General features: G+C 45.7%; 3 protein-coding genes across 5 annotated transcripts; 1 reads left to right on the top strand and 2 right to left on the bottom strand.

Moving 5' to 3' along the window:
• Positions 1-3,433: 3,433 nt before the first annotated feature.
• On the bottom strand, positions 3,434-13,769 carry LOC115767543 (protein suppressor of sable). 3 transcript variants are annotated; one of them, XM_030711822.1, is made up of 6 exons: positions 13,630-13,769; positions 11,063-11,435; positions 10,617-10,918; positions 7,905-9,379; positions 7,695-7,843; positions 3,434-6,054 (listed from the first exon to the last, which is right to left on the bottom strand). In XM_030711822.1, exons 2-6 carry the CDS (start codon positions 11,400-11,402, stop codon positions 3,833-3,835), a joined length of 4,488 nt encoding a protein of 1,495 aa, XP_030567682.1. In that variant the 5' UTR covers positions 11,403-11,435; positions 13,630-13,769; the 3' UTR covers positions 3,434-3,832. The 3 variants fall into 3 exon arrangements, with proteins under 3 accessions (XP_030567682.1, XP_030567684.1, XP_030567685.1); XM_030711824.1 differs by lacking the exon at positions 13,630-13,769 and adding an exon at positions 13,162-13,459; XM_030711825.1 differs by lacking the exon at positions 13,630-13,769 and adding an exon at positions 12,509-12,529.
• A 917-nt stretch (positions 13,770-14,686) lies between these two features.
• LOC115767544 (caspase-8) lies at positions 14,687-18,315 on the top strand. Its single transcript, XM_030711826.1, has 5 exons — positions 14,687-14,870; positions 14,928-15,719; positions 16,480-16,830; positions 16,887-17,041; positions 17,255-18,315. Exons 1-5 carry the CDS (start codon positions 14,796-14,798, stop codon positions 17,382-17,384), a joined length of 1,503 nt encoding a protein of 500 aa, XP_030567686.1. The 5' UTR covers positions 14,687-14,795; the 3' UTR covers positions 17,385-18,315.
• On the bottom strand, positions 18,309-22,910 carry LOC115767545 (myb-binding protein 1A). Its single transcript, XM_030711827.1, has 5 exons — positions 22,433-22,910; positions 21,215-21,586; positions 19,834-21,150; positions 19,436-19,672; positions 18,309-19,381 (listed from the first exon to the last, which is right to left on the bottom strand). Exons 1-5 carry the CDS (start codon positions 22,850-22,852, stop codon positions 18,320-18,322), a joined length of 3,408 nt encoding a protein of 1,135 aa, XP_030567687.1. The 5' UTR covers positions 22,853-22,910; the 3' UTR covers positions 18,309-18,319.
• Positions 22,911-23,043: the final 133 nt, after the last annotated feature.

Here is a 23,043-nt window from a genome sequence, read left to right as displayed (position 1 = left end):
TGAGCAGCTTACACACACACACAGGCACATATATGCACCTTTTCTTCAATGGAAAAATGGCCATAAAATCGAGATAAATCCAGCGCAATTAAAGCGGGCGCGCGTGTGCCGGTTAATATTGTTTGTATTAAACAACAGCGTGCCAACTTTTATGATACACCAAGCGAATCGATCGAGCTCTCTCTCTCTCTCTCTCTCTCTCTCTCTCTCTCTGTGTCTGTGCAGCGTTTAACTAGAGCGAGAACCGTTAAGTACGAGAGCCAAGTCCTGTCGTTGCACAGCCCTAAAATTAACGTTGCCAACATTTTGTAAGTGTTGTTGTTGTTTTTGCGGCAATTATTGTAATTGTTATTGTGTACAAAACAATAAATAAACAACAAATTGCATGCACATAAAATGATTTGTTATCTTATCGCATGAACACAACAGCTGCTCCGTTACAGTGCAGTGCCAGGCAAGTGATGCCGGTAATAAAAAATTTCTGTTACAATTTGCAATTTTCAAAATTTCTATTTACTATTTTCTTCTTTTTTTTTTTTTGCTCGCAGTAGAACATACTGGCAGCATCGAGGAACAGCTTGCTAACCGGAAACAGAGAAACGCAGGACATGTAAAAAGGTGCAGTTAGTTTAGGTAGACGAAACAGCCGGACAAGAAACGGCGCAAACGTGACATGCACGCACGCACACACACACACACATATAAATATATGTATGTATGTATATGCAAGTCTCTACTTTTCGCAGTTTGCAGCGCAGCCAATGGAAATCAGTGTGTACACACTCTGCGCGGCAAAGCTTGCCCCGTGTGTACGCTTAGCAGCGCGCGCATAAATGGTAACATTTAACTGGACGCGACTGTATGCACGCGCTTTGTTGTTGTTTCCTCTGCAGCTTGCAAGTGTTTGCCGTTCCCTTTCCCCTTACACGTTTCGTAGCAACAGCAAAATGGTAGTATATGGGCGAAAGAAAAGAATAAAAACAACAGACGGCAACTCGATTTAACCCACGTTGCCACTGAAATGAGTTACAAGCGAAAGAACAAATAAAGCATATGTGCACTCATACAAGTACATAAGCATAGATGTATACATACATGCATACATATAGATATATTAATGCACATACGTTGTGTAAAATGTTGTGAATATTCTGATGAACTTACTGTAATATGCTTGCTGTTTACCGCATACTCTTTACTATGGTTATTGTTGTTGTTTGTTGATGCTGCTTCGAAAAAAAAGAACACTCATTTGATGCTAACGGAAAATAAATAAATAAAAAAAAACCAACAGCATGAATAGAAGAAGAAAAAAAACGCTGCAAAGCCACCATGTTCCTGGCTTGACAGCAGGGGCAGAGGGCGGTGCGCTTAGCAGAGCCAACAGCGCAGACATACACATACACACACACACAGGGGCACATAAATACACGACGCACACAAGCCCAAACGCGCTTCGTTCACTCACACGCATTCGTCATCGACGCTAACAGCGAGTAGCGGCGGCCTCAGTGAACGAGGACGTTGTGAATGTGTATGTGTGTTATGTGCTATGTGTATGTGTGAGTGCGCGCGTACGTTTTCAGCGGCTCGTTGCCATTTTTGCTTTGCTGCTGTTCGTCTTTTGCTATACTACAGTGCACTACAGAATTATGCTGACTGCTCTAGAAATGTGCATAATCATTATACATATATATATACATATACATATTTTACTTAACAAGCTTAACAAGTTTGTTGGCAAATGAAAAATGCGATGCACACTTTTCGTACGCACTGTAACAGAGCTCGTTTGTTTTATGTGTGTATGTAGCACACAAAAACACATGCATATGCTGTTCTATAGTAAACATCACTTTGTTGCACTTTTAATGCACTTTGTTTTATTGTGCATTACGTTTAATTCGCATTTCTAGCCCGTTTTAACACCAACAAACAACAACTGTGGAAAAAAAAACAAAACAGCGAGTAACTGCTACAGTTACTCAAAAATGCTGCCCTGCTGCTACTCGTTGCCTTCTCGCCGACACAACACACATACACATGCATACGTAGTAAATGATGTGTATGTAATACAATAATAAAAAAAATAAATAAAATAAAAAATTGAAGCTTTTCGTTGTACTATATGGAATGCAAATAACTACGCATGTATTTTTCAATGATCGATTACTCAAAAAAAAAACATAATTTATATGCAATATTTGTTTTGCGTATATTTCACAATGTCTGCGTGTTTTCATTTTCCATTTTCTCTTTTCGTCGATTCATTTCTTTTTTTTTCAGCTTCTTTATATACACTTCACGTCACGCTAAAACCCATTGTGGGCCCTAGTACATACATACGTACAATATGTATGTACATGCACACGCATGTGTCTGCATACGTGTGTGTATGTATATTATATTGTTTTTTTTTTTAGGTAAGCTTTCTTCTTTGATTGCACGTAAATGTCTCTGTTGTCTGGCCAGTCGATTGGACGATTGAACGCATACGAAAATATTGCATTGTGTATATTATTGCAAAAAAAAAAAAAAATAAAGAAAAAACAGTACAAAGTGGAGAAAAAAAAGGTTACCAGAAAAAAATGCACTGCGCGCGGCGCTACAAATTTCCTTCACAGTTCACAGCCGACAAAATGATACTGAAAGCGTGACCGACTCGAGCATGGGCAAAAAAACATAGCGACTACAATGCCTCAGTTGTATATGCAAGGCGGTCACACTGCACAATGTTAAGCTCAATTGGGGCTGTTAATTATCGATAGCTTTTGTCAGCCTTGCAAAGCAAGTCTAGTGCGCTTTGCTTTTCTCGTTTGCCTGATATTTTATACATTTATATATATTTATATTAATTTTATAGTATATTTTAAGAAACAAAAAGACTATACATTGAAAAAAAAACAACTATTTTTATTAATTGTATTCCTTGACGAAACCAAACTACAGTCTGTAGACGCGCTCTATGGCTGCTGTTAACGCAGTGTTAAGCCGATTACCAGACTGTCAACATTTGAACAGCTGTTAACACTGATCTTTCAGCGATTGATTACGAATATTTTGAAAAATGAAAAAAAGAGCATATTGAATGAATTACGTTGAGTACGGGCAGTCTTCAGACTCTATATGTTAATAATACTTAAAACTTGCCGTTTATTTCGTATGTCTACAAATTTCGAATACTACGATTACGACTTAATTTACAATCATTAACGACTAAAAAATAAATGTTTTTGAGTTCCAGTTACGACTACATTTTGTATCAGTACGTAGCACATATATATATATATACATATATAAATACGATCTTCGCACACATATATATATATATATATATATTTAGGAGTATACTTAATCAACAAAAAAAAAGTCTTTATATATATTAAATATATATATATATATATATATATATATATAATCTAGAGTTAAAAAAAAAACAAATTATTTTATAGTTATAATTTACAGTTACATAGCAGTCCAAATCCGATTTTTTTTTTGTATAGGAGCTAAAATAGCAAAAACCGATAAAGCTATACAAATGTAACATTTGCTTTCATTTCTTTCAGTGTGCTTGTGTGTGTTTGCGTGCGTGCGAGTGTTTGTGTGTGTGTGTGTGTGTGTGTGGGAGGGTTGCATTTTAGCTGTGGCGCAAGGGGAGGGGGGCGGGGGCGGGGTATCATTTATAATCATAAACATAATGCTACAAGTCTTTTCAGTAGAGGGCGGGGTTTTAGGAGCGGGAGGGTGGTAGGGGGGGGGGGCGCATAAATTACATTCAAATTGTTCCTCTTCACTTTTCCCACTATTTTGCCCATTAATTGCTCTTCTTCAGTTAATTATTGCGATTTCGATGGCCGCCGCCGCGATTGCGATTGCCAACAAAATGGCGTCCCTGATTGCCATTGTTGCCACCTGGTCCGAAGTTCTTAAAGGGTCCAGGTCCGGGTCCAGGGCCAGGGCCAGGTCCAGGTCCAGGTCCGGGTCCAGGTCCGCCGCCGCCATTGAACGCGACGCCCAAATTGTTCATGTTCATGCCATTCATATTATTCATGCCGTTCATGTTCATGTTATTCATGTTATTCATATTGTTCAGATTGTTCAGATTGTTCAGGCTGTTCAGGCTGTTCAGGTTGTTCAGGCTGTTCAGGCTGTTCAGGTTGTTGAGGTTGTTGCCGCCGGCAAACGGATTGAACGGATTGCTGTTCATCACGCCCATCACGTTGGGCACATTGGGCGGCATGCCCAGTATGCTGTTGGAGCGCTGCGGGGGCGGTTGATTGAAGGGCGGCATGCCGCCGCCGCCGCCGCCGCCGCCCATGCCCATGGGCAGCATCCGGGCGACATTTGGCGGCGGTTGCCGCAGCATTTGCACCAAATTGGGCGGCGGCTGTGACATGTTTGGCAGTATGGGCGGCATGTTGGGCACTCCGCCGACGGGCCCGCCCACATTCTGGGGCGGCTCCTCGGGCAGCTGGACGACAAGGCCATTGTCATCGATATAGATGTGCAGCTTGGCAAAGATCTGCTGAAGCGTCTGATTGCTGACTATGAAATTGACGTCGAAGATCTTGTTGGGCGATTCCTGCTGATGGAACTTTTTCAGTTCGGTAAAGACCAGCGCCAGCTGCTGATTGACCATGATCTTGTTGTTGCTGCCCAGATTCTTGTACCAGTTGGAGCTCTGCAGCAGATTGCGTATCTCCGAGATTTGCCGGCTGCTGTCATTGACGGCGGCCACGCCCCCCGAAACGTTGCCCCCGCCGCTGTTGCTGTTGCTGTTGTTGTTGTTGTTGTTGCTGCTGCTGGTGACATTTAAATGCGCGCGTCGCGGATCACGACGCGGATCGGCACGACGCGGATCGCCGCCGGAGGCAACTGGCTCGGCCAAAGGCGGCGGCACAGCAGCTCCTGCTGATGCCGGCGGCGGTGAACTGGGCGTGGAGTCGGCCATCTGTGCGTCCGGCGAGGCGATGCAGTTGCTCGTCTTGCGCTCCCGTCCCTCTGTTGCGTACGCGCCAGAACCGGTGCCGCTGCCCAGGCCGGAGCTGGCGCCGCTGCCCGTGGCCGTGTTGTCGTTGTCGGAGAGCTCGGGCAGGCCGAGTATGCGACGCAGTCGGGGATCGCGCAGCTCGCGCTGCTCCTTGTGGCTGGCGCTCTGGCGCAGCTGTGCATAGCAGGCCGGCTCGACGAGCACCTCCTGCATCTGCCAGCGTATCGGTATGTGCGAGAAGATCGCCGCATCGATCTCGGTGGCGGGCAAATAGTGTTTCATTGGCTCGAACGGCAGTCGCATATCAATATCGCGATCCCGTTCGCGTTTCGCTGCGCTCGCCCGTGCATCCTCCAGTGCCGCCCTTGCCGGATCGTAGTCGTACATGGAGCAGCGCGTATATATCGAGGCGGCGGGCAATTGTCCAGCTCCCGATGCGGGCGTCGACAGTTCTCCGCCGCTGCCGCCCAGGCCCTTGGGCGATTGGGAGCCCGGCTCGGGCGTCGGCGTCGGCGTCAGCGAGCGGGAGTTGGAATTTGAGTAGTGGGCGGCGTCCATGTAGCTGAAGCTACTGAAGTCGTTGTTATCCTTGACATTGTCGTTGTCGTTGTCGCTGTCATCGCCCGTGTTGTCGCCGCTGTTCGGCTTGAAGGGATTGCGTATGATGTCCCGATAGAAGGAGGCGCGCATTTCCGGCTCCTTCTGCTCGCCGAAGAGCAGCTTGCCAAAGGGTCCGCTGCTGCTCTTGCCCGCCGACGTTGGCGGGCTGCTCTCGCTGTGCGGCTCCGGCGTCGTTGGCGAGGAGCCAGCTGGCGCGGCCGGCTTCTGGCCGAGCATGTTGCTCATGAAGGTGGGCAAATCAAATACGGACGGCCTTGGCGGCGTATCATCCTCCAATTCGGACGGCGGCTTTTTCTCTTTGTCCTTGTCCTTGTCCTTATCCTCCTCCTCACTGGAACGTTTCGTTTTCTTTGACTTGGCATCCGTTTCGGAGTCCTCCTCGTCCTCGTCGTTGCCATCATCGATGACCAGCTGCTCGTCATCCTCCTCGCGATCATCGTCCACTGTAAATGCAATTGCAGTTTAGATAAGCGACAAGAATGTTAGTTAACATACAGTTAACATTGCGCTGTTAACTACATTGCATAGATCATTTCGAAGAAATGTCCAACAAAATAGAATTGCTTTAATCCTAAAGCGAATAAAACCTATAGCTAACATTGATTACAATGTTTATGGTTATTAACATACACTTTAACAGAGCGCTGTTAAATTGATCGCAGGAATATCCAAAGATAACACTTAACAGCAAAAAAAAAGTGACTTCTACGCTCATATATGTTGATTAACATACAGTTTAACAGCGTGCTGTTAACTTAATTTCATGTTTCGAAATATTCAAAGCTAAAAAACAGCAACTAACTAAAGTTCGCAACACAAAAGTTAGTTAACAGAGCACGTTCGAATATTTTGAAATAATAATTTTAAGATAAATATATACAGAATAAGAAAGTATACACCTATAGAGTATATATCCTATGTATAATTCGATACGAGCAATGTAAATGTTAGTTAACTTTCAGTTTAACAGCGCTCTGTTAACCCAATTCCATTGATTATTTTGAAGAAATATTCAAAGATAACAATTTACAGTATCAAAACTGGAAATGATGAAACTCTCTGGGCTCTATATGTATATCTATAGTCAACTGTTGTTACTTTTGGTTAACATTTCATTTAACAGCGAGCTGTTAACTACTTTTCTTTGAGTAAATATGCAAATGTTAAGATGTGAGCATCTGCGACAGCTTTATAGCTGTTGACTTTACAACGCGCTAATTAACATTTCAATGTAAGTTAACATTACGCTTAACAGGGCGCTGTTAACTGGCTTTCACAGATTGTTTAATAGATATATAAGCAAGGTCTCAAAATTGAAATTATCAAATAAATCTTCAACTTTGTATAAAAGCGTATGTTAATTGTTATTTAAACTATGTTAACATGTAACTGTTAACATTGCACTGAACAGTGACTGTTATCTAGATTTGAAGTAATTGAGTTTTTATGATAATTGGATGATTTTATGAATATATTCGTATCGGCCTGTCAAATAATACTCTGAGAATTATATCTGTATAGGATTTGACTATATGGGAATTATAAAACTAATTTAGAGGGTATATATTGATAGTATATAAAATATGAGGGCATATGGAAAGCCCTTTCTAGGGATATTTTATATAGGGATATTTGATTCTATTTACCAAATAACGGGAAGGCCTAATCCTATAAGGATATAAGACACATACTTGGAATATCCTTGTATGAGTATATCTCTTAAGTATATATCCTTTATAGATATATTTATATAGGGAACTGTGGGATATGGGATCTAGTTACATTAAGTGAGATCTATTTATATGGGAACTATGGGATATTGGATACGATTATATTGACAGAGTTCTGATTGTTATGAGAGATATACAAATGAGTACAATTAGATGGAAACTCTTGGGTACGTGATCTGAGATCTATTTATACGGGAACTATGGGTTATAGGAACCGATTATACAGAGGGAGATATCTTATTATCTAACGTATATATTTATATGGATACAGTTATATATAGGATCTGCTGAGAGGCAACTCTTATGGCATACACTAGCTCCAGTATAAGGATATTTTTGTAGACTTTACTTACGCGGATCGCTGCCGGGAAAGTTGACATGTGCATCCTTCAGATACTGCGTGTAGTCGACCATGATGAAGCCGTTGTTGCTGTTGCTGTTGCTATTGGAGCTGACGACGGTGCTCAAGTTGCTCGTCTCCTGATCCGACTTGGCTGTGCTCCTGCAAATGCAATTGAATGTGAATAAAATTTGTAGTTAAATGGAATGGCAGGTATGCCTACTTGGCTGTGGCGGCGGGTGGGTCTGCTGTGGCGCTGGTTGGGACTGATGCACCCGGCTCCTGGGGCTTGGCCTCCTCGGCCTTGCGCTGGATCTCGCCAATTTCGGGCAGTGTGAGGCCCGCCTCGGTCAGCTGGCCGAAGGGCACCTGCAGCATCTGCTCCAGATTGCTAATGCCCAGCTTGTTCAGCTTGGCCATGTGCTCGGCGCTGAGCACCTGCGTCAGATTCACCAGATCCAAGTGGGCGGGCAGCGGCTTGGCCGCAGCGACAGCAACCGGCGATCCAGCGCTGCCGCCGGCAATTGTGGCGGGATTCGTGCTGGCAACTCCAGCTGGGCCAGCTGGCGAGGATGCTGCTCCAGCCGCTGCACCGGCTGCTGCTGCTGCTTTGGTTGCGCCCTTCTCGGCCCAGCGCGACTTGCGCTTCTTCTCGGGCTTGGCATCGCCATGATGCAGATTGATGGGCGGATTGATGACCATGTCCAGCAGCGAGGGTATATTGACGCCAGCCCCCACCCCCACCCCAGCCGCTGCAGCGCCCGCGCCCGCGCTCGCCGCCTGCTGCAGATTGGCATTGACCGCCGCAATGGCCGCCGCCTGATTGGCCGCCTGGGCGGCTGCCTTGGCAGCCGCATGCTGCTGATCCTGCAGCCGGCTAATCCCAGCGCTGGCCAGCGTTGTCCAGGCATTGTCCATGTTGTACTGCTCGCACAGCTGTTCGTGCCGGCGCGTCATCTGGTTGAGGGCAATGTCGCGCGAGATGCGCTTAAAGTCGCCCAAGATCTCCTTGGGCGCCGTCTCCATGTGCTTGAGGAGTATGTTGCGCAGCTGCTCGGTGAGCGGCTCGCCGTGATGGAAGAGGCAATCGTCGCCGGCATAGCAGTCCATGCCCAGGTAATAGTATTTGCACGGGAACTCCTTGTGCATGTAGCTGCACTTGTCGCGCTTGGCGCAGCAATCCTTCAGATAGAACTTGCACAGCTCCAGTTTGCGCGGCTCACGCGGCTTCTCGTCACCGGAGTCCCTTCGATTGCGCTTGTTGCCGCTGCCACCGATGCCGCCGCCTCCGCCGCCGCCCGCACCGCCGCCGCCGCCGCCTCCATCGTGTCGTCTGTCCAGGTCGCGATCACGTTCGCGTTCTCTGTCCCGATCGCGACGCTTGCGTCCGCCGCGCGTGTCCTTTTCGCGCTCGCGACGCTGGCGTCGCCGCTGGGCGGCGCCAATTGCCGCGCTGCCGGGCTCATCGTCCGAGTAGGAATCGTAGCTGCTGTAGTTGTCCGGCGGCGACTCGTGCCCGGCGTCGTCGCCCATGCCCGGCCAGTCGCTCGCATAGCGTACGCCCACACTGCCCGTGGCGCCACCTGCCGGCGGCGGACTGCCGCCGCGCACATTCATCATCTCGTACTCATCCATTTCCAGCTCATCGCTGCCGGCGGCGCCGGCCACGTCGTCCATTGAGTCGCGACGTGCGCGTTTCTGTCCAACGAGAAAGCCCCATAAAAAGTCAATAACAAGATTTGAATATTAAAAAAAAAACGAAATCATGCAGCTTGTAGGCGCGACTAGGAGATACCCTGCATGCCCTGCTAAGCTTGCTTGTAGAGATATAGAACAGGCTTAAGGTAAGGGATACCCTGTAAATCTATATCAAAAGTATAGCAATTGAGATATGTATAGATACCCAGCACCATCTACAAAGCTGCAACTCGTTGCGCGACTAGGAGATACCCTGCATGTAACGTGTGCCCTGCGAAACTTGCTTGTAGAGATATAGAACAGGCTTAAGGTAAGGGATACCCTATAAATCTATATCAAAATTATAGCAGTTGAGATAAGTAAAGATACCCTGTAACATCTACAAAGCTGCAAATCGTTGTGCAACTAGTAGATACCCTGCGTGTAACTTACGCCCTGTTAAGCTGGTTAGTAAGGAGATCGAACGAACAGAAGATACCCTGTAAGTCTATTATATCACATATTACAATAAGTAAAGATGCCCTGTAACTCGTTTTGATATACACCGTCTACAATGCACTAGTGCAGCTGACTGCGCGACTGCTAGATACCCTGTAACTGATACTTCTGTAATGGCTATAGTCAGTTGCTGCTCATTCATGCTAGGCTTAAAGATACCCTGTATTTCGATTAGATCTACCGAGGAATCACAAATACGATTCATATACAATTTGTAAACGTGTCCTTTGGCTGATAGACTAAAACATACCCTGCCTACCCGCAAGGGCTTAAGAGCTAAGACCTTTAGTTAAGGTCCAACAAATTAACTAAATAATCATTTGAGAAGGGCAAATGTTTCGATGGAGAAAACAAAACTGGGAACATGCTCAAAAAATCTCCATTACTCAAAATTGAATTTAAAAGCCAAGCAAACTAGGCCTTACATGCAAGCAAGTTTTGCTGGGGTTAAAGGCCAAGATTGGGGAGGGGGGTGGTGGTGGTTTTTGGGCGGCGGGGTGGCTCAGGTGTGAACCACCTGTGCTGCCGATTTCGCCTTGAGGCGTTCACAAACTGGCGAACAACTCGCGAGCAGCTGCCAGCATGCGGTTGCTGCGCTTTTTTGGGGCATTAAATTCGCCGTGAAATGCGCTGCATTGGCGCGGCGAAAGGCGAATTCGTTGCGCTTGCTTAGCAGGGCATGGCGCATGGATCAGGGGGGAGGTTGGGTGGTTCGCATAAGGTTAAGGCAACGACCTACCTGATGCTCCTTGTCTTTCTTTTGCTCGCGTTCGCGTTCCTTTTTGCGCTTGCGTCGACGGCTGCTGCGACTTGGCGGCGGCTGCAGCTGCTGCTGCTGCTGTTGTTGTTGTTGCTGTTGTCCCCCGATTTGGCAGCCATCGAGGCTGATGGCAGCGCTGCCGCTGTCGCCGGCGGCGTTGGCAGCGCTGTCGGCGTCACTGTTAACGTTGTTGTTGCTGTTTAGCTTGGGCATGGGCGGCTCAATGCCGCCCTTCTTGAGCGCCTTGGCAATGGCATTCTCAATGCTGACCGCATGATCATCTGTATGTGTTGGGAGCAGGAGGTGGAGGAGGAGGAGGTGGAGGTGGGTTTATAATGGAAAAAGGGGCGCGAGAGTGAAAAGCCAGCTGGTTTTATTATAATTTGTTTTTTTTTTGTTTTGCTGTTGTTGCTGTTGTTGTTTACCTTCGAGTGGGCGTGGCTTCTTTGATTTGTTCGTGGGCGCGCCGACGGACGACGATTCGCTGGCCATGCCCAGGAATATGACGTCATCGTCGTGCAGCAGCGGCTGCTTCTCGCTCAGACGCTCAATGCCCACAAATTGCACCTCATCATTGGAGCCGCCAGCTTTAAAGGCTGTGGGCTTTAGTTGTTGTTGTTGTTGTTGTTGTGTTTGGTTTAGTATTTGTTGTTGTTGTTGTTGTTGCTGCTGCTCATCATCATCGTCATCATCATCGATCTCGCCATCCTCGAGATCCTCGGCTAGATTAATTAGCGGCGTTTCGCCGGCCACAACGGATGACATATTGCGCTTCCGTTTCAAAACAAGCGAAAAATACTGCAAGAGATTTGTATCGGGCAATTAGCTTAAAAAAACAAAAATAATCAAAATCTTGGGGGTCATATATATATATATATATATATACATGTACATAAATTATATTGGACGCATATGCATAAAGATTCAAAAGACTGTCGACCACAGTGCGGCATAGGCACATGTTGCAGGCCGTTTTGCACGCAACATGTTGCTGAGTGGGTGGTGGGGGGGCGCGTAGTAAGGCAAAAACAAACACCAAAAACAAACAATTCTCTATATATATACAACACACACACACACAGACACACGCGCTTGTGCTTGTGTGAGTACGTGCGCTTGTGCTACAAACACAAAAGTAAAAGCTTTGCCGCACACACATACGGGTGTGCTTGTATGTGAACGGCCACACACGTACCCATTTACTGGGCACATAACATAACGCTGTTAAAACGCAAAAGCAGCGCATCCAAAATGTTGCCAGCAACAATATGCTTAGACCTACGCACACACACACACACACATACACAGAGAGAGATTCACATGCACGTAGACACTTGTTGCTGTGGCGATGGCCTTACAAGCAAGTATGTATATATAAACAAATACATACGTGCACATAGTATGTACAGTATGTATATATGTATAAACAATGTTTAAATTCAATTAATAGCAATATGTGCGTAGCGAGCTTTCGATCAACGCTGTTGTGGACAACTGTTTTTGTAAATATAAATATGTACATTGCACGTGTAACACAGTTTGTTGTTGGCCAGCAGAAAGAGACAAAATTTACATATACATATGTACATTATTTTGCCAAATTCTTTTGGCGCTCATCAACACAGAGACACACGCACGCATACAGACACACACACACACACACAGATGCAAGCAACGCTCTGGCGCGCTCTCGATTCCGGCTGACCTGTCATGTTGTCTCGCTTGCGCGCATGTATTGAGCATAGAACGCAAATGCGTGACACACATACAAACACCCATATGCGTGCAGGCGAGTGTGCGTATGTGTTGTTGTTTGTGTACGTGTGTTGGGGCTATTGCTAAAACGTTCAAAATGCATATTTGATACGTACAAACAATTATGAATTATGTTTTGTTATGAAATTGCACTTTGTACTCGTTGTCTCTTATGTTGTTGTGTTGTTAGCTTTTATAACTGTTGCAAGTTGCCACAATTGTCAGAGCCACGCTGGGCGAAAGTTTTTGCTGCTGCTTGTCAATATGTACATATATAAATTGTGTGCGTGAGTATGTATGTGTGTGTGTGTGTAATGCGACGCCCCGCATGACACACGAACGAAAAAAGAACGCTACAGCAATGGCCGCTGTTCAGCTTGTACTATGCACATGCACAAATGCATGTACATGTGTGCGTGCGTGTGAACATGCATACATACATACATACATACATACGTATGTATACGCATGACACAGAGTAGGCCCGTAAGACATCTTTGTTGTTGGCAAATTACTTTGAAATTATAAAAAAAAAAGAACAATTCCTTGTTGGTTTCTGTTTGCGTTCTGCTCTCTCTCTCTCTCTCTCTCTCTTTCCTTTGACGCCAATTTGCTGCTTACAATGGGAAATGGGCGTGGCTGGCAACAAACAAAAACGAACAAGGATTTGTCGCAACAAAATTTGGAAAAGTTTTGTGCTAGGCATGTTATTTTTTTTTTTTTTTTGGTTTTTGTTGGTTGTTGTTGTTTTTGGAACAATTTCTCTTACGTTTCAGCGTGGGCGTGGTTTGTGGTTACGGAACATTTACAAATTACAGTTATTAATGATTTATAACATTTCTGTTCAATTTTCGTTGTTTCTTGGTTATATTTGGTTTTGTCGTTTGCTGGTTCCCTTTTGGTTTTTTTTTTTTTGCTTTTGCGTTTTCTTTTTTCTGCTTTTGCTTGCTTGGCGTCGTACAGTTCCCGCTGCTTACATAATGAAGTGGTACAGTAGGTGAATAGATATGCATATACATATGTATATAAAATATGTGAAGGTATATACATATACTGGCATACACATATACATATGGCTGTAGCGCAATATGTGTGCGCACACACACACATATACGTATTACATTTATCTATGCATATATGTATATATATGTGGTATATATGTATGAGAAATAAAAATTTCTTAGTTTCGTTATTTTGCGTTTCTTTTTTTTTTTTTTTTTTTTTTGGTTTTTTGTACATTATATGCAAGCTGTAGCTCTCTTTCTCTCTGACTGTGGCCCTGGCCTCTGTATATGTCTGTCCCTTTCTCTCTGTTTCGCTCATAGACAGAATAACAAATACATTAAATAATTAAAAACTCGTCAACATGAGCGTTGTTAACAATTCAACAATATCTACTTGAATGATTTGTGAAAATAGCAATCGTACACCTCGAACATAAACCAGGGCTGGTTGCGCCTGTGTGGTGAATAGCTGCTGAGCGAGTCCACTAACTGCAGTTGGCAGCACTGTTTGAGCGCAACTTTTGTATGCCGAGACTGTGCAAACGCTTGTGGCAACTCAAGCCACAAGCAATTGCTTCTAATATTTAAAAATGTCCATAAACAATTTATCGGGCACTATTAAATCTTGATTGCACTATGGCTCATATGTTGTGTAGCGCTTAGCGCTGCTGAACGCTGTCCGCGCTTCTGGCAGCACTGGCCGTGCATGGTGAATTTGTTCGATAAACGGCAGAGTTGTTGCGAACAATTTCGCAATTACAGAAAATAATGTAACATTCTATGACAATGTGTATATTTCTAATAATATGTATGTATTTGCGAATTTATCTTGAGTTTGGTAATGGGTTGAGGTGGTCAGCATTGGAGATATCTTATCTTACCTTAGACATAGGCTTAGACCACTCTTTATAATCAATGCGCTTGTAAATGATATGATTTGTTTTGCCTCAATACAAGTAAATAAATGTTTTTATTTTTATATTTTTTTTTTTAGAAATTGTCCTGCTGCGATGCATGTAACACAGTAATGAACATGAATTCGTAATAAAAGCACACAAGTTGCTTTCGTTTCGGTCTGAGTTATAAGTCAAGGCAAATTCTTTTGAAATAAGCAGCAAAAACGATGAATGCCTATCGATAAACAGTGTGACCTGATGTCACACATATGTATATTTATTAAGCCAAGGGTCACATTGCGATCGCGTGCTGTATATTAATTGTTGATATGAATTATTAACAATATTAAAAGCGCAAACAAAATAATTCTTTTTCATAACACACACTGCGCTCGCACACACTCACACACACACACATATATATATATATATATATGTGTGTGGGCACACCGATTTGGCCGACGATCAGTTAGTTTTTGGACTTCCCCGCGAGCAGCCAAACAATGAAATACCAGCTGGACAACATGCATGTGGATGATCTGCCCTACTTGGAGCGCGATCTGAACATTGCACAAAAAGTATATGCAGCCAAAATGGCCCGGCTTTCGTTCATACAATATCTGCTCTGTTAACAGGTGTCGCTAGCGTTCCTGCTCTTTGGCGATCAGCACGCCCTGGCCACATACATACTGCAGAAGCTGCTAGCGCTGATGGGAGCTGCGGACCAGCGGCATAGCGATCTCTTGCGCCAATATGCGGGCACGAATCCGGCCAATTGGCGCGGCCATCTCGTCGAGGCGCTGTGCATCATCAATGCACGCCAGGCACTGCGCAAACTGGGCTTCAGCTGGCAGGAGCTGCGCCTGCACTATTTGCCGCAGGTGCTGGAGGTGTCGCTGCATGTGCATCCGCTGCTGAAGGCCTTGTACAACATATGCGAGCAGCTGAACATTGCGCAAGCCGGACGCCTCGTTCTGGACATTAACGAACAGCTGGCGCGCCGCCAAAACGGCCAGCAGGCGGACGATCCGCTGCGTTTCTATGATCACGCCTACTTGGAGATCTTTCTGCTGGACTGGCTGACGCGCCATCATCTGCGACTGGGCGACATCAATGCCAGGGGCAGCGACATGCAGCTGCTCATCGAGTACTTCAAGTTCAACGATATGCACTCCCTGGCCACGCTGCTCATCCAGACGATCAACAGCTCCCATCCTGGCGACAACTGCGAAACGGATGCATCGCAGCCTAGAGCCACAAACACAGAACCCCCTGCTGTTGCGCCTGCGGCGGCTGCTCTTGCTCCAGTGGACGGCATCGTGCAACAACGACGCGCCAATGCTCTGCAAGTGCGGAAGGACAATGCCGGCATTTTGCTCATCATCAATCAGCAGAGATTTCATCGCAATGTCAGCGAGGAGCTGCGCGTGAGTAGACCTTCAATTTCTTGATAAACGACTAGTAGATACCCTGTACTCTTTGCATTATTCAGAGTATGTTCGTTGCATATAGTCCGATCCTTATGAAGTTTTCAAGGCAAACGCATGTTTCGATATGCCAAATCGTAAGACTTTTGGCTTTTCAAATGAGTTTTTTTTCTGTTAAAGTTTTTGAGTTGCGCTTAAAAAACATAATTTCTTCAAATCGATATTTATCGATAAATATTTGGGAGCAGCTATCGAAAGATATAAAATGAGCGCGCGCTGCGGAAGGCAAACAGGAATGTACTCAACTTTTATATAGTTTATTAGTCAATATTCAATACGATACGACTAGCTTTAGATTTGTCCATTTGCATAATTTACGACAAATTTTTACCAAAAAAAAAGGGTAAATTTAGCACATTTTGTTGTTTTTTAGTGCGTTTGCCTATGTTAACATTAATAAACGCGTTTTATCTAGGTCTGGCAGCACGATTAAAACAGGGTGGCAGCACTGCAACATGAACCTAAGCCAATTTGAGTAAACGGATCGTACGTTTATCGATATCGAGTGCAAAAAAAGCAAAAATCGATTTAAATGAACCGTTTAAAACGCAAATAAACCATATTAATGGCAAATGCAAAGAATATGTAAACAAACAATTGGCAATGCCAGGTACAAAGATAAAACAACAAACATTTGCAACTAAAATGTTGTTAATCAATTGCAATTAATTGGCAAGTTCTTTTTTTGTACAATTTGCAGTCGCTGCTGCCCGCCGTGAAGCTGAGCGCACGCGAGGGCACCGACGTGGACAAACAGCGGCTCAGCGAAGTCTTCTCGGAGCTGGGCTACAGCGTGGAGGCGCACGACAACGTGGACCATTTGGAGCTGCTCACCCTTATGCGCAAAGCCTGCGCCCGATCGATACTGCGCGATTCATTGATTGTGTGCATCTTGTCGCATGGGTTCGAGGGCGCCGTCTATGGCGCCGACAGCATTCCATTGAGCATCACGGACATACAGAACGTGCTCTGCGCCAACGAGGAGCTGCACGACAAGCCCAAGCTGCTCATCATTCAGGCCTGCCAGCAGAACGAGAAACAGCTGCAAACGGTATGCTGGCATTACACCATCTCCACTGGAAAACTCAATAGCATTTCTCTTTGCAGCGAGATGTGAATGCCACCACGCAGTCGCCCAGCCAGCATGCCAACATGGTGGTGGCCATGTCCACGGTGCCGCGCTTCGTTGCGCTGCGTCATAGCGTCCAGGGCAGCTGGTTTATCCAGACGTTATGCGATACGGTTAAACGGCATGCGGCCAGGTAAGCTAATCCTCAAGGCGAACAAATTAACCTTTACATTATTCTTTAACTCAATGTCAATTTCACTAACTGCCAGTTAAGGTACACATTGAAACAAGGTGGCAACGCTGTGCACAAAAACTGCCTTCATCGATCGGGCTCAAATCCCGAACTCTCACAAATTATTGACTTTGTATATATATTTATTATTTATCAGATTTATTTTTCTTGCAGCGAACATGTGCTGGACATTCTGACCATTGCCATTGGGCAGGTGACCGAGAAGCGCGGCGATAAGGATCAAAAAATGGTGCCTCTTGTTACGAGCACGCTGCGACAGAATGTTTATTTTCCGGCCATTTGATCGGCAATTAGTACTTAGCTAGTTGTATTATTATTCTCTGCCCTATTACGTTATGTTTTAGTCAAAATTTTGCTCTGCAATTGAGCTGAATGTTAACAATATTTGGTGCAATATTGAAAACAAACTTTAGTCAATATAAATTAATTTCCATTGTCTCAAAACTCATGTAAATTTGACAAGTAGTTACGCTTTTTGTCAACCAGCCAAGTGCTTGTCAACTTCGACAGATGATTACCATATAAGTTTGTTATTAGACTCATGTTAACTTGACAGCTTTACGTGATCAGATCAAGTGTCTGTTAACTTTGACAGACGGTTGCAATATAAACTTAACCTAAGATTCATGTTAACTTGACAAGTTGTTGATATTCTCATCAGATCAATGATTACTACAAAGTTTGTCGTTAGACTAATGTTAACTTGATAAATAGTAAAGCTTTTCGACATCATGTCAAGTGCCTGTCAACTTTGACAGACGGCTTTGTCGTTACACTCATGTTAGCTTGACAAGTGGATAAAGTTTTCGTCGTCAGATCGAGTGTTTTTCAATATGACCCTCACATTTCATGGCGAGCCGTGTGAAGAGCTGGACAATATGCAGCTATCTCAGTTTAATTCGCTGCGGATGAAAAAAGGCGTTGGAGCTATGGTCAGAAAGTTGGGGTATCCATTGGAGAATGTTTCCCATAGGCTTCACAGATTCTTAAACACTTTAACTAATTTAACAAATAGAAGAAATTATCTTTAAGTTATTTTGTCAATGTGTTTTTTTTATTGTTTTTTTGTTTTTATCACTTGGCTTACTGCGACACGCAGTAGACCAACTTTGAACACTTAACCGCGTGAGCCCCTTCTGCGGCTACTTAAAACCCGCCCAAATTATGTAATACAAATAAAAATAATGTACAATGTAAGAAATGTGTTCCGGTTAAAGACTAGGCGTTATCTTCAGCCTCCGTGAGGACCTTTTGCAGCTGAGCGAGCAGCTTCTTTTGCAGACTGCGATCCTTGTCGCCGACTGGCTCATATTTGCTGAGGATGCCGTGGAACTCTCGGGTTGTCTGCTGCTTATTCGTAAGGGTATTGCAAATGCGACGGCAATTCTTAAGCAGCAGCTCGAGAATTTGGACGCGACGGAAGAGACGCAAGTTCATCGATAGGAGCGCATAAAAGCTGGCCGCATAGCGTCCAATGCCGATCCAAGGCGAGCCGAAGATGGCATCAAAGGTGGCCAACTGATAGGGACTGTTGCGGCGACTGGCCCAGTCCTGGGCAAAGCTCTGCAACAGCGGCCACACATCGCTGGCCGTGACATTCGGCTCATTGAATTGGCTGACCAAATAGGCGATGCATTTGTTGCGCCACACAACATAATCACCCTTGGCCTTGGGCGGCTGCTTGAGCGGACCCGCAAGCGGCGGTTGTTCCTCGTTCTGTTCCAGCAATTGCTTGATGCAATCGATAATTGGCTGCTTGTCCTGGTCGGGCGATTGATAGCTTATCCTTTGGGCGAGCAGCTTGCGCAGCGTCTTCTTGCTGGCCTCGGCCAAGGGCTGCAGTTTGGAATCCGCGCTGCTGATCCTATAGACCTTCTGGATGCTGAGCAGTGCGTTCAGTATGATATCCAGCTGGGGCTGTGCACCGATGAACAGTTCAACTAGATCCAGGACACGTATGCGCAAGTGCAGCAATGCGGTGTCGGTGATGCGCTCCGATTTGGTCTGGCGCTTGGCATTTTTGCCCTTGGCCCCCTTGGGCTTGCGGATGTGGAAGGCGCGCTCCAGCGCTTGGTTAAGACGTTCGCCCTCTTCCTCGCCAACGTCGTTCCAGTCTATACTGCTGGAATCGATGTCATCATTTTCATTGCTGAGCAGCGCTTGGCGTACACCCTCGCGTATTCGTGCCAAGTTGGTGGCTTCATCATCCTCTTCCTCATCCTCCTCATCGTCCTCATCATCGTCATCGTCTTCATCATCTTCATCCTCCTCATCACTCTTCTCATCGTCATCCTCAGTGTCAGCTTCATCACTCTCCTCATCATTGCTGTTGGCGTCATCTTCATCGTCCTTATCGTCATCTCCCTCATTGACTTCCCAGTCTTTGTCGTCCAACGGATTCCTGTCCATGTCTAGCAACTCCAGAAACTGTTCCAGATTCCTTTTGTTCAAATGCGGCATTAGCGCGCCGCCAATCGCATTCACAAACAAACGCCAAAAGTGTCCGGTTTGCAGCAGCAATTGGAGCAGGACATCTGTGAGCACCTCCTGCCAGTTGGGTTCCGGTTCAGCCTGTAAATTAGAGGCAGAATAATGTTAACTGGTAAATATACAAAATATGAGCAAAGCTGCAAACAGCTTAAGCTTTAACATAATGTCAATTCAATTAACAGCACTGAATAACTCTATCTTAAGTAGCTGTTAAAGCAATGCTGTTAACACTGAACACTTACCGCAGACTTGCGCTGTTTATCCTTGGCCTGCTTTGTCTTGAGCGCGTTCTGCTTGCAAATGAACAAATCATCGATCAGGTCCAGGGCAACATTGCAGCTGGGCGTAAGCATGGCCAGGCCCAGGAACAGGATCAGCGCATCAAAGATAACAGCCAGGGCCTGTTTTTCCTTGACCGGCGCGTTCAACACTTGTTGCACCTTCTCCCACATGACGCGCATTTCGGGCGTCACAGTAATGCGCAGCTTGCCCTCGATGCCCGGCTTGGACAGCTTCTTGGCCAGCTGAACGAGCAGCGGACGCAGCTGCTCATTGAGCGCGGCCAGCTGCTCGGTGTTGGTGCCAATCTTATTTACGAGGCAACTGAAGAGCGTCTCCTCGCAGCGTGAGGCTGCCTGACGACTGAACACGGCCGCCTCGTCGGCCGTGCAAGGCTTCTGCTGATCGTCCAGATGGAAGAGCGAGGCGAACAGTAAAAATTCTAGCTGCTTGTTGCGCCTGGAGTTCTGCAGCTGTTGCATTTGCTTGAGGCAATGCTCGCGATTGGTGCGCGTCAACAGCTCGTTGTTGCTGGTAAACTGTTCGCTATAGAACTCATACATCTGCTCCAGACCCTGCTCGCCCAGCTGAGCGAGCAGCTGCTGCGTGAAACGTGGCGTCTGCACAATGTTATCCAGCTGTAGCTGCAACTGCAGCATGGGCCGCAGTATGCCCAGCTTGCAGGCATCCTGCTTCAGCTGCTGCTGGAAGCTGACGAGCAGCGCGGTCTCAAATTTGCGGCATATATAACGCAACTGGCGCTGGCCAGCCTTTGCCTTGGCATTCGCCTTGCTGTTCAGCTTCTTGGCGGCCGTCAGTTCGCCGAGCAACATGCTCACGAGCGGCTCCAGCGTAAACAGCTGCTCCAGCTGCATATCCGTGCGGCTGCCATCATCATAGTGCATCAGCACATGGGACAACGTTTGGATGATGTAGCTCTTGGCGGTGCCATGCTTGAAGGGCAAGTGTTCAGCGATATGCTGCTGCCAGGCGGCCAGCACCTGTTCGCTGGAACAGGTGGCCAGAAATTTGCCCAGACGCGCATAGAGGCCGTCGCCCTGCATGGTTGCATTGTTTAAATATGTGTCAAACAACTGCTCGAATTGGGTCTGCTTGCGCCAGAGCATCGTCTGCAGCTGGCGCAGCGGCAACAGCTTGGGATAGTTCAGATGCACGGACAACAGCAGATCGCAGCCATGCAGCTTTTGTGCCGTAATCGGTTTATTCAGTTCCGGCTGCAGCAGCGGCCAGACATGAGATTGAAAACTGGCCAAGCTAACCTGGTACACAAATAGACGCAATCAGTTGTTATAGAGTAGAGCAATTAGTTCCATTTAAACGCACCTGCTTGAAGGAGTCAGCCATGATGTCCGCACACAGGGACACCAGATATTCGCGTCCCTTTAGCTGTGCTATCAATATGGGATAGACGGCGGCTATCAACTCAGCCGTAGGCTGCTGGAAGTATTGGCTTTGCATAATGGCCAAAACGGTTATGAGCTGGCCCACAGCGGCCAACGTCTCCTCCTTGCCCTTCTGCTGGCTGCTCGCGTGTAGCTCGCGCTTCAGCACGCCGATCAGCTCGATCGGATCCAGGCCGGGCACATCGCGCAGTATGCTGTTAATATAGCTGGCGTTAAGGGCCACTGCTTCCTTGTCATCGGCGCCGGTGCAGCGTACCAAACGCTTTAAGGCATATGCGCAGGTTGCGGTGCGCTGTGCAAAAATCAAAATTAATAAACATTTTTTGTTGAAACTATTGGAGGTCGTTCCATATTCTCCCTTAAATGAACCCTGCTAAGGATACCCTGGGTCTCCTTTTACTCAATTCTTGGTGGGAAGCTATTTTCAAAAGGAATTAGAAGATCCCTCTCGGTTGCAGTGCCCCTTAATCCTTATCTCTTTTGTGAGAGATTAGCTCGACTAAGCTGATACCCCTTAATCCTTATCAATCATCTTCTCTCACAGAAGTTTAGCTCGACTAAGCTGATACCCTTTAATGTAGTTGAAGTCTCTCAAAATGTTGCACTCGCAACAACTTGCTCTAAAAAGTCTACAATTGAGAACATTTTTAACAGAAGAGAGAGAGCGCTTTTATAGTGGCCGCAGGGTTGCATTTAGCGAAGACAACTTGACATCTCTTTTGGTATTTATGCAGTATTTTTCAACGTTCTGCCCTGGTACACACACTTTGTTTATGTGTGTGAAAGAGAAAGAGAGCTGCAATAATAGACGCAGGGCTGTATTTCGCTCAGAAAACTTTACATCTCTTCTTGATAGTTATTTATTCTTTCCGAAATGCAAGACAATTGGATTTGGTATTTGAATTAAGTTTGTCAAGTTTTTAAAATTACAACTTTTTCAACTTTTGCGCTCAGCGTGGAAAAAACAGCTGTTCGCCTAACGGCGGCTGCGACTGCGTGTTGCAGTCGTGTTTGTTGTGAATGTAAAAAGCCTTGAATGGGACATTTATTTTACAGCTATTTCCCCAAAAGTGGGGACACAGAGTGCCAGAAGGACATTTTGAGCAAAACTTAAATGGAAATTTCCTCTTGTACATACCTTTTCCGCGACGGCTTCGTTGGTGAGCAGGGCAATCATTTCGTTGACGTGCTTTTGTGTGTTCTGCTTGTTGGTGTCCTGCAGCTTGTTGAATATGGCGAAAATGCCCTTGTTTATTTTCGAGGTGTCCATCTTCTTTTCGACCTGCGGTCCGTCCTCCGCTTCGATTTGGTCAGCGTCGCCGTTCTGCTTGTCAGAGAGCTTGCGCTTCTTTGCCGGCACTTTATTTATTTCGTCGGCTGTGCCATTTTGCGGCCGCTTTGCCTTTTCCTTGGGCGTCTTCTGGGTTTTGGCCCGCGGCGGCTGCGAGCTCTGCTGTTCGTTTTGATTTCGATTCTCTTTTTGGACGTGTTCGTGTTTTTTAACCGGCATTTGAGATGGCACGGCTCTATTGGCCACTTCTGGCTTCTTCTTGCCCATTTGGACGATGCTTTTTATTTAAAAAAAAAAAAAGGGAATATAAAACCAAAAACTTTGTTTTCTTATGCACCGGGTTCACAAAGCGCTCTTCAATTTATGGAGCACGTTTTTTAAAGAACTTGCCCGATGAATTTGTAGTCGCACGTTGACTGCGATACAGTGTTGTGTTTTCAATTAATATCGAAACTCTT

The sequence above is a fragment of the Drosophila novamexicana genome, unplaced genomic scaffold, assembly GCF_003285875.2.
Source record: "Drosophila novamexicana strain 15010-1031.04,08,12 unplaced genomic scaffold, DnovRS2.1 tig00001415-arrow-arrow-pilon, whole genome shotgun sequence".
NCBI lineage: Eukaryota > Metazoa > Arthropoda > Insecta > Diptera > Drosophilidae > Drosophila > Drosophila novamexicana.
Note: the sequence above shows the minus strand (reverse complement) of the source record. Positions and strands in the feature narration are given on the sequence as shown.